Below are 11538 nucleotides of genomic sequence, written 5' to 3' on the forward strand. Positions count from 1 at the left end.
CAACTTTATGAAATGACACATTGCGTAATCTGGGGTATTCCGACTGTGGGGAGAAAAAAAATCTAAGAGCAAGTAACTTTGTATTGAGATTAAATCTGCAAACAGTTTAAATGTTTGTTTTTTGTTTGTATTTGTTTTTCTTTTAATTATGCCTGTGGCCGTTCTTTAAATCTCTCTGATGGAGTTTGTGTGTATAATTACCGAACCCCCTCGCAGATTTGAACAGAAATCTGGGTGATGTTAGGAGATCAAACTAAACCTTCCTTTGTAACCCCCTCCCCCGATGTTTTACTTGTACGCTTCATTGATTATTGCACATTCCCTGACCACCTTCCAGAGATCAATAAATCAATCCACTTTTATTTGTATAGCGCCCTTAGCAGGGTAGCCACAGAGCGCTTTCCAGAGTTGTAAACATACAACAAACATACCGCAACATACAGATGACCCCAAACACATCTGTTCAGACTGTACCTATAATACAGCTGCCTAATCTCCTGTGCTGTTCTGCACCTTTGCTCTTATGCACTTTACTAAACTATACCCCTGATGACTTATGTAGTGTTAGCACTTCTACAATTTGACTGTAACTTCTAATATGGCATTGCCTACCCCACCCATAAGGACCGGTTGCATGACTGCACTTGTTAGCTCATTTGTATTAGAATGTTTGTACTAGGATTTACAGCACTTTGTAATGTTTGAAATTGTTTCTTGTGAAACTAACTCGCACTGGGTAGAGGCGTCAGCCAAGAAATACAAAATAAATATGAACAGACAAGGATCTGACTTGACTGCGCAAAGCTGTGGTCAGCGTGGACGCACACAGGTCCATCTGCGCAAAGGCTATAATTTCGTAGTTCTCTTCTAGAATGTAAGGGCTCACAATCGTCTGTGTGTGTTTATAGTGCTTTGAATCATCTCTATATGCAGACCTATTATCTATTAAATCTATCATTGAGCCAGTCTAAACAATTTAGACGTCGGGTGCATTGGAAAAGAAAAGGTTTTGGGCTTCCAGAATATAGCCACCACAGCTTTTATGCAAATTCTTACGCACAGCATCTCTAAGCCCAACTGTGCTGTGAATTACGTGCATTCACTTAGAAATGAATGGAAGGAAGCCCTTGATGCAGATAGGTCGATATCACTGCTGTACTTTTTGAAGTCCGCTATGCTGGCTGCCTGGCTTTGCATAGATAGCCTATACTGTCTGACTCCGGATTTAAGCTACTTCGCTTTATTTGTTCCAGGTCTTAAAATGACATAACGGTCCTGCTTACTCCGCTGTTCCTCTAGTGGTAAAGGAGATAGAATAAAATATTAACTTTAGCCCTAGGATGCATATAGTGAACTTGACCCCACAATAATGCATACGCTGGGTCAAAATGACCCGGGCATGTAATAGGAGTGTTTTATTTATATGGGCCTAACACATTATCCATTTTGTGAAAGATAATTATGTTGAGTGGTGATTTCGATCTTTTAGTAATGTGTATTGTCTGAATTGTTTTAGTTGCTCTTCAACAGGTGGATACACATATTACTGATAATATATGGACATTCATAACGACTATGAAAATATTAGCACATTTTTCTCACAATCTTACAATCAAAGTTTCACATTCAATTTAGCGTGAATAACAAAATAAACATGTTTTATAATATCTCAAAACATATATTTTAAAATCAGAATTTGTCCCAGAATAGCACAAGCTGCCTGTGACGCAGTCGCTGGGGATGGTTAACCAGTTTGCAAGGTCCTGCCGTTAGTGGGGGGATGTTCACTCCAGTAAGACCCTAGATTACACTGGTTCTGGTTCAGTGGCCCCGGTGGTGGGGTTGGTCTAAGGGTTTTTTACCGAGAGAAATGTGGGTAAGCGATGTTGTGGGAAAGAATAGCCGACTAGATCAGCTTTATTTTTAAATTTTTATAGGCAATTAAAATAATATACAAGCGATTGAAATAGTCCAAATACATCAGCGAGCAGTGTGCAGGCGTGAGGAGGTAGTGAGGATTCAAAACCCTCTCTTCTCTTTCCTGTATTCACCGTTTTCCCATACAAATCAAGGCGTAAAAGCTGCAGCACTGCGCCGAGACCGCGACTCAGTTACCCGTCTCCGAGCACCGCGCGTAAACGGACACCTGTGGGACTGTTGCTGTGGAGCAGTCGGTCTCTGCAGACTACACGTTTATGTGTTGTGCATCCTGCCCTTACAATGCCTTTAACACACTCATATGTGTCTCATATGTCTCATTTTATCAGGATGACACATTTGCTTTTTTCCAATGCATGTGTCTGCAGTAGTCCTACGCTGCAGGGCTCCGATTTGTTTCGTTGTATGGAAATTGGTGGGTATTTGCATGGGCGGTGCTGGTGATACGACTGCGCTTCCAAACGAAGTTCCCTTTGCTCTATCACTCGCACACACACACACACACACACACACACACACACACACCTTTCTCAAGAGTTTGCAGACGTTTGTTGAGTTTGACTTCCCATGCTGTATTCTAACAAACAATATACACTTTATGGTAACCGAAAGATTTTTCGTTTTCTCAAAACCAGTTCTATAGGATAACCTTTAAATGATCTTCAGTCTTGATGTTACTAATCCGCGGAGACGCGTTGGAGCCATTCAAATTGACATTAAAAAAAAGACTGGATACAACAAATTGATTAGCAGTGAATCAATAACTTTCAGAAGAGTGGGCATGACTAATGGATCAGACAAATTGCTCGATTCCTCGGCGCTTCCCTGCCAGAGAAGGGCCAGGAAAGGGTTAAGTTTACCAACAAGAGCGGCGTACCTTGTCAGACAGGTATTTCCATATGTTATGGACTGTTATGACATATGACCCACGCCCATGCTTTACCTTCACACAGGCAGCCGAGGGTGTAGATATTCAGTGTTAGCTGTCTCTGCTGCCACTCGGTCCTGTATTTACCGCACTGGACACAGACGCGCTCTGCACGTTGATTTTAATTGCGTGTCGGATTATTAACGCACCTATTGATTGCGCTTGCGCGGTTTAACAAATCGGGGTGAGTTATTGCCCTCGTCAGCTTTTTTTCCTGTGTGTGTGTGTGTGTGTGTGTTGTGTGTGTGTGTGTGTTGTGTGTGTGTGTGTGTGTGTGTGTGTGTGTGTGTGTGTGTGTGTGTGTGTGTGGTGTGTGTGTGTGTGTGTGTGTGTGTTGTGTGTGTGTGTGTGTTGTGTGTGTGTGTGTGTGTGTGTGTGTGTGTGTGTGTGTGTGGTGGGGGGTGGGGGAGGGGGTAATGATATTACATACAGAGTGTATGCCAACCTGCCAAACAGAGCGGCAAAGTCCACGTTCACTGAAACTGTGTTGCAGAAACGACGCTGCAGGGCATTCCCTGTTGGCCACAATGCCAAAGTATTGAGTATTTTCTGTATCAAATTACACCACAATGGATTTGAAAGGAAACGATCAAGATGTGCTTCCAGTTTGGCCACACTTAAATCACATCTTGATTGTTTCCTTTCATATCCATTGTGGTGGCATACAGAGCCAACATGATGACAAATATTTATGGACCTCACTGTATATGTACACGTCAATGGGCTCTTCTTTGCATGTTTGAAAACTATTTTAAAGACAAAGCAAATACGCTTTTTGGAACATACATTAAAAGAAAGACCAACACACACACACATAATAGATAATTATAATATTTAATTAATTCATAGTCAAGGTATTCGGGGGAAATTATCTAGATGCAAATAACTACTTTAGATATTGAATTACACTGTATGATGCAGCCTTGGAAGCAGGCCCAAAAAGCTCGTAGCCCCTTACTTCCACCTTGCCAGGCGACACGATTTAGGCCACAAGAGAATGGGGCTCTATTCCCACTGCAGCCTCCTGTGTTACCATATAAACAGGATTAAAATTGTTTCTTTCACAGCCTCCGAAACAATTTAATGAACACTATCTCGAGCTGACAGCATATTTCAAACGACTAACTACACACTAAGCAAAAGACTGAAACAGGAAGACAGTCACAACACGGCTGAGACCCAGTTTTTCACCTCAGATCTACAACAGGTGGGACAATTATATACAAAGTACAGTATGTGCTGTTGCTGGTGGGGTTGAAATAAACACAGTCACCAAGATTGTATTGTTGTCCCCCTGGTTCATATGTAGAAACTCTGTTCTGCCAGAGAGACCATTCCTTGCATTCCAAAACGCACCCAAGGAGAGCTCCTCGAAATAAACAACCCACTCGAAACTTGGAATAAACAACATTGCTGTTTTACCCCACAACCCAGAAGATAAAAAATATTATTTTTAAAAAGAATTAAATCTAAATCACAAATCCTTCCTGCCCCGATATTAGTTACAAATTATGTGAAGACTTTTAAATGAGGAACTTATATTTTGTAAGTCATCCTAGATAAGGGCGTCTGCTAAGAAATAGGCTACATAATTAATAATAATAATAATAATAATAATAATAATAATAATAATAATAATGAAAGCAAGTGAAATTTAGAGTTTAAAGAGATGAATTGCTCTTAAAATTGGAAGCCCTCTGCAGACTATCACTAGCAGATCCAAACTGCATCATTCAGAGGGTTTATCTGAATCATCTGAAATCTGAGAAGAATGCAAAGGAATTCAGTTTGTTAGGCACCCAAACTTAAAGTGCCGAACGTGGGTAGCAACAACTGGTTAAAGTGGTTTTCCAAGTGGTGGCAACAAATATAAAACCACCTTTTGTAGTTAAGGTTTATTACAAGTGACAACATACTAATTGGCCGGAGTCTCCTGCGGTTAAAATTCTGCACATTCCTGACCCCAAGCTGCAGCAAAACCCAGAAAGCCAGACAAGTTCACACACGTGAGCCTGGATAAGACTAAGGGAGGTCGTTTTTTTTTTTTTTTTTTTAAGAAGGGAGCCTTAGATTTCATTCATAAAAAAGGTGGCAAATTTACTAAATGTTTAACAAAGATGTTTGGTATGGCATTAAAATATAAATCTGTCGTATGTTTTATAGAAGGATTTTAATTCCAGACGAGTAGTGGGCTGTTTTCACCCTGAAAATGGCGGTGAATCCAGAGTAATGCAGATTGAGTAGTAATGAGAGGGCAGCCGATAGCGATAAATCGATATTCAAGGTTGTGTTTTGACTGCCACTGCCCTTCATGGTTTATGTCAACAATCTAGACTGGTATAGTAGCAGCATCAGGCAGCAAAGGAGATGCAAACACACCCAAGACACGGCCAATTTGTTCTGCTTTGTGTGTGTTTATTGCACAGAACAGTTCAGCGTTACATTTTCTGATAGTATTGATGGTTTTAAATACACCCTAAGTAAAATAATTACAAAATTATTACAGTATCTTAATTTAACTTTTATTTTTTTGCTTCTTGGAATCTCAGTGACACAAGAACTGTGAGGAGCGACCATGGCGGCAATAATGACAGGTCTGATCCCCATCCTGCGCACAGCAGTGGACGCCTCCTCAGACTATAAGGGCCGGACGCTGTGGTTCGGCTTCCTCAGCATCCGCCTGGTGGTCCTGTTTGTGGCACAGCTCCCATGGTCGAAGCTGGACACGGACTTCAGCTGCAACACAACGAACCGTGAGCTATGCCACCGAGCCTGCTACAACCAACACTTCGACGTGCCGATTGTCATGGCGTGGAACTTCTGCTACGTGCTCCTCATGCTCTCGGTGCTGATCATGGAGCTCCTTGCCGTCAAGATGATCAAGAAGGGCAAGAAGAAGCCCAGCAAGGATGCGGGGACAGAGATTGAGATGGAGGAGAGCCTGACAGAAACCAAGGAGCAGGATGGGCCCAAGAGGAAGATGGTCATCGACTTCCACAAGCACAAGGCCAGCCTGCTCTTCTACCTGTTCTGCGTCCTCCTGCGCGGCACCATTGAGGCCTGGTTCCTGTACGCCCTGCTCTTCTGGGACCTCCCCAAAGTGGACGATTCACCCATCATCTGCCGGACCAGTCTGTGTCCCGGCACCTACGTGTGCGTGGTGCGGGCGTGCGCTGAGAAACGCATGTCCATCTACTCCCTGGCTTCCTTCTCTGCTGTGGTCGTCATCACCAGCCTCTTCTTCTTCCTATACTCTATGTGCCACTACCTGATTATAGGAAAGCACAAGAGCAGCCGGTAACAGATAAGCTGGACATTGTTGTGTGTGTGTGTGTGTCTGCAAGTAGTGGGCACTCGACTTCAATTGGGTTGGATTGGTTCATGAGATCGCTTGATATTTTGGGAAAAAGTACGGCCAAAAACAGGTTGAGAAGTAGCAGGCCTAGCCTCTAGCAAATGGATTTGACCAGAAGTTGACTATTGAGATACAGAGCCCCCATGTCAAAAAGACGCCACCTCAGTGGTTTTAGGAAATGCTTGGTTGCCTGGGTGGAGAGCGTCTCCTAAACCCAGGCGACAGTTTGCTAGATTAGAACGAATACCTCAGTCAATAAAGCACTTCAAACGCTGGCATCACCCCACACCCACCCCCTGTTTACAAAGCTTTTCCAACCTTTTTAAAAAAAAAAATATTTCTGAAAAGGTACATCCAAATTGTATCTATTGTTATTAACATCCCATGTTACTCTCCCATATCCTGGAGCTTAGTTTTACATGCTTCATAAATGGGTTAATTTATTTTCAGAGGTTCACATGAAACATTACAGACAACAAAAGGAGAAATGTAGTGGGTGGAAGCAACACAAGACATTTGTACAACAACTACTGCTGCTGGTGCTGCTACTACTGCTACTACAAATAATCACTGCCTACGGCTGTAATATTAAAACACTACACATATTGTACACAACATGTACTGACAAACCAACATAATTATATAAGCTTTACCATTGGCTGAATCAAATGCTTCATATCCATTAAAAAAAACATAATTTGCTCCTTACTGGCATTTCACCCAGGTTACTCCCATGACACTATTCTGTCACAGGCAGTACACTTCCCTCCATCATGAAATTAACAGCTCTCAGAACTACATTGTTTTGTGACTTTTCCTTTCTCTGGAGGATTTCCGGGAGATTCTCCACAGTGTTAATAGCCTATACATGGATAGTTTGTCAGTTCACTAAAGAAAATAACATTTTATAACACTGTATCAGAAGAGAATGCAATGGTTGTATGCTTTATTATTTTTCTATTTGCTTGCATGTTTTGTTTGTTTGAATTTGATTTGACATGGAGAAGTACATTTTTTTACATTATTTTATTCATGTTTGTTTATTTTGAAAGAAAGTTTTGAATGACTGAGACTGAGTGAGATTCTTGTTTACAGAATCATAGACATAATTGAAACTTGTTGATAATTTCCACTTAGTTGTTTACACTACCTATTCATGTGGAGAATAAAATCTCTGGATTGACCGTATTCTGCAGGACAGTGCGGTTTAGATTGTGACACCTTTTAACCACAACTGACTTGGTGTTAAATGTAATGCAGGTGTTGTACTTTTTAAAAAGGGGAATATTATGTATAGCCTGATGAAGAACATTTTAGCCCAGAATGTTTATGTGTAGAAAACCTGTGAATAAAAACACTTGGTGCTTTCACTGAACATGTCTGAGTCTTTAACTGAGGTGAATATGTGCAGGGCTTATATTTCTGTAGTGTGAGAATTTAGTTCACAAACATCTGCAAAGGGCTACAATTGAGAATTTTCCATCAGGACCAGTTGCAGAGTTACAGCAACTGAACAGACATTATTTTAAGTATTTTTTGAAAAACACAAAGCAGCCAGCCACGTAATGTGTGATTGGAGGGAATTTAAACATACCTCATTATTAACATCAGTCAATTGAATTAAACATAAGGATCTCCATATAATTACATCCCAGTCAGACAAAGCACTAAAATGTGTTTTGAGTACAAAAGGGTTGAAAAGAATCATGAGGAAAGAATAAAAATTACATACGTAAAAATAATTGATCTACATTTTACAGAATCAAAAACAACATGGAAAAAGACTTCTAATCTTAAAGACAGTCCTATCCCATCATTCATGATGTACTTTTAAAATTGATGTTATTTGCTTTACTGACCACTAGTGGTCGATTCTGGGAACACCAGCAGTTTAGCAAATGTGAAACAATGAACAGGGTCAGGGATGCACACACAACAGACAGTGTATGGGATGTTATCTACTTGCTTGTGAAAAGGGATCTGTATTGGGGAACATTGCCAGTTAAATAAAATGAAATAAACCACAAACATACAGCAAAGTACATTTGTTGCAAACTACCAATAAAACCTTCTGCACTCTGTTAGAACTAAAACAACCACCACAACTACATGCATTACTTTCCCAAAGCAACACAGCAAAACACAATACACTGCTTCTTAAAGTAGAAAAGGTTAAAAGAAACAAACAAAAAATGCTGCTCGATTGGAAACCAGAGGCGAAGATCAAATGTGGTTGTGTCTTGCTGAGGAGGAACTGGAACAGGGGAGGAGCTCTCCTAGAAAGATGAAGTTTTCAACCCAGCGACTGTCTGAATCTTCCTGAAACAGCAGCTCAGATGGTTTCACATCCTTCACAAAATATGTTAATCATATGAAGTCAGTTGCCATCTACTGAACTTTTTCTTTTAGCTGAAGGACACACTTCAAAAAACGGTAAGCAGAGACTTATTAGACCTCTATATTGGGTGGAGAGCAGTCATTGAGGGCTGCAGTTCAGTACAGTACAGAGTTGCCATTTTATTTATTCTGAGCTTTAAATTACTTTACTAAAACTATGTATATGCCACATTGAAGCCATTCAACATTGTTTCAGGTTGTTAGCAGGTAGGAATTTAAAGACATCTAGAAACACTGCAGGACTGTGGGAAAGGAACAGGGCAATGTCTTCAAAGCTCAATCTTCCAGTCGAAAATTCATATTCTAATTATACCTATGTTAAAATCTCAGCAGCCAATAGTGAATAAAGCTGAGGGGAACCATGATCTTAATGAAATAATTAAAAATTATGTAATCATAAAGGATGGACATAAAACGAAGGTGTGACAGTGCTAAAACTACTATAAGAAAATCTCAGTGTATTCGACTCTTCTTGTAAGATACATTATTTCATTTTGAGAAAGCAGAAGCTATTTGTAGATCACATGGTACAGCAAGGGGCCTTACAAAGATCAGTGTTGTTCTGTGAATGCATTGCAGATGACAGTTCTTCGGTTTCATATTGGTTTTCTTGGTTTTAAGCACCATGCAAAAAGAGATTTACATTGTACCAGATTCAGTTGTCTGTGAACTGGTGTGCAAATCTGCCCGGAAAGAGTTGATATTCAGGGCAGATAATCTTGTAGGACGCTGGACCTGAAATTAGAATAGTTATACCACCCTACAAATTCAATGGATCAGATTTGTTTATCAACTACAGCGCACCACACAGACTTGACCGCTGACATGTGGATGGAAAACTCCAGACTTCAGGGGCTGGGTTCCTGCAAGGTTAACAGGATAATTTAAATCGGTCACTGATTCAGACCTGGAATAAACCAGGTGATTTGACCATTTATCGTTATAATGACTACAGCTAAGTAGCCCCCAGGCACTGGAGCAGACCTACCCCACCTGTAGAGCACACCACCTTTAAAAGGGAGGGACTTAAAGCAGAGGACCCCCCTGCATCTGCTAGTTTTCCAGTCCCAGCCCCAGCTGTTGTCAGCTACTCCAGTCAAGAGCTCAGTTGGAGTGAAAAACAACAGACGGGTTTGAGGTGTGCGTGTGTGTGTATGTGTGTGTGTGTGTGCATGGTCGGGGAAATGTGTTCTATAATACTAAGTACCCTTGAGTCCCCACATTACTGAATACAATGGTTTCCCCTCCAACGTTGTGCATCCTTGAGGGCAAATTAATTATTTTCATGACACCAAAAATGCTGAGTGCACATTTGAAAATATCAGTCAGAATGGGAAACCACTGAGCCGTTAAAATGGAGTGCAGGTCCTGACCTTCATGTGAGCGAATTGCTCTTCACTGACCTGACCACTGCCGGTCCACAGATGGCCTCCCTGACAGCAGGCCTGGGTCGCCTCCTGCAGCCTGTGGTGGCATCGGTACTGGAGTGCCGGGGCCCAGCGGTGTGGTACGGCCTCCTCACCCTGCGCCTGCTGGCCCTTTTCAGCGCCGAGAACAGCTGGCGGGGTGTGAGAGAAGATTTTGTCTGCAACCGCAACATCACCGAGTTCTGCCGGGCCTTCTGCTTCAACCACGTCTTCTCCTTCCCGACCGCTGCCCTCTGGAGCTGCAGCTTCCTGGCCGCCCTGGTGGCCACCACTCTGCTTCAGGTGGCCACCAAGCGGAGACATGAAAGCAGCCCAGTAGATGGTGAGTAGCAGCAGTGGTTCTCATCCTGCTGTGTTTTGTTCCAGTCAAGCCCTCTGTAACTTCATTGAAATAAATTGGTTTCATATTTAAATTGTTTAGCTTACAAGTTTGAAAGCTCAAGCGCCTTATAAATTTTGAACTTCTCCAAATGATTCAGATACTGAAAAAGCTCAGAGTAGCCAAATTGTTACTGCAGGTAAAGGTTAAGAGCAGGGATTGGAAGATACACTGTGAGTTGAGAGGAGATCAGAGGGCTCAGAACGGTTCAATCCATCTTGTGCAAAACCACGTACCAGTAACATCAGCATGCTACAGGCCCATAATGCTCAGTTCTGTGTCCTGCAGGCGAAGGCACACAGATCACAGTTGCCATGATGCCGTCTGGAAAGCCGACCTGTCAAACACCAGAGGGAAGCCCATCTGCCCGCCCCCTCGCCCCTCGGCCCTGCCCTCTCCTGTTCTTCCTCACCCTCCTCCTGGCCATCGAAGTCTCCTTCCTGTGGGTGCTGGTGGCGGTCCACGCCCGTACACTGGCGCCCCACACCGTGGCCTGCCAGACCAGCACCTCCTACTGCCCGGGTGCCAAGCTGCAGTGTGTGGTGCTGGGCCGCTCGGACAAACAGATGGCCATCGTGACCCTGGGCTTCATTTCCTCGGTCAACATTCTAGCCAGCGTGGGCTACACCGCCTACCTGCTGCTGGGCCCTCGCATAATGAGAAGCAGATAGCAACAAACTCCACAGCCGACCCCAGACTGCCATGAATACAACCCCCCCAAACTTAGCTCCTCTGTCCCTTGCAAAGCTGCCCTGAACTAATGCATCACTCGACACGGTTTCTAAAAATCTTGTAACTACAGTCAAAAGATAAGTTATGCATCTATCAGGAAGAAGCAGTTGTATCATTTGGAAACAAACACACATACCAAATTAATATGTTGTGCTCTGTTGCCTTGCAAGTCTGTTTAACAAGGAAGGCATGTAGCGTTATTTGCAAGATGGAGAAGGAAATAAACGATATACTGCCATCTTGTGGCCTACTCTGCAACAGATTTCTAAACTGTTATTGCATCTGAACAACCCCATTAAACCACATCTTTCAACATCTTAACTTACACCTGGGTGCATTGGAAAGGCTGATAATGAACTTCTTTTCTTACTCATGTCAGTTG

General features: G+C 42.4%; 2 protein-coding genes across 3 annotated transcripts; both read left to right on the plus strand.

Annotated features, from left to right (window-relative positions):
- Positions 1 to 2909: 2909 nt before the first annotated feature.
- On the plus strand, positions 2910 to 7596 carry gjz1 (gap junction protein zeta 1). 2 transcript variants are annotated; one of them, XM_066722002.1, is made up of 3 exons: positions 2910 to 3050; positions 3934 to 4073; positions 5416 to 7596. In XM_066722002.1, exon 3 carries the CDS (start codon positions 5442 to 5444, stop codon positions 6165 to 6167), a length of 726 nt encoding a protein of 241 aa, XP_066578099.1. In that variant the 5' UTR covers positions 2910 to 3050; positions 3934 to 4073; positions 5416 to 5441; the 3' UTR covers positions 6168 to 7596. The 2 variants fall into 2 exon arrangements, with proteins under 2 accessions (XP_066578099.1, XP_066578100.1); XM_066722003.1 differs by lacking the exon at positions 3934 to 4073.
- Positions 7597 to 8496: 900 nt separating this feature from the next.
- Positions 8497 to 11414, plus strand: LOC136767923 (uncharacterized). The gene is made up of 3 exons (XM_066722005.1): positions 8497 to 8654; positions 10043 to 10367; positions 10713 to 11414. Exons 2-3 carry the CDS (start codon positions 10043 to 10045, stop codon positions 11093 to 11095), a joined length of 708 nt encoding a protein of 235 aa, XP_066578102.1. The 5' UTR covers positions 8497 to 8654; the 3' UTR covers positions 11096 to 11414.
- Positions 11415 to 11538: the final 124 nt, after the last annotated feature.

Source organism: Amia ocellicauda, chromosome 14, assembly GCF_036373705.1.
Source record: "Amia ocellicauda isolate fAmiCal2 chromosome 14, fAmiCal2.hap1, whole genome shotgun sequence".
Taxonomy (NCBI): Eukaryota; Metazoa; Chordata; class Actinopteri; order Amiiformes; family Amiidae; genus Amia; species Amia ocellicauda.

What these genes read in the sequence shown, in the direction of transcription:
- gjz1 (XM_066722002.1), top strand. Translation starts at nt 5,442, where the DNA reads ATGGCGGCAATAATGACAGGTCTGATCCCCATCCTGCGCACAGCAGTG.
- LOC136767923 (XM_066722005.1), top strand. Translation starts at nt 10,043, where the DNA reads ATGGCCTCCCTGACAGCAGGCCTGGGTCGCCTCCTGCAGCCTGTGGTG. An exon ending in TGAAAGCAGCCCAGTAGATG is followed by an intron (nt 10,368 to 10,712) that starts GTGAGTAGCAGC and finishes TGTGTCCTGCAG; the next exon opens with GCGAAGGCACACAGATCACA.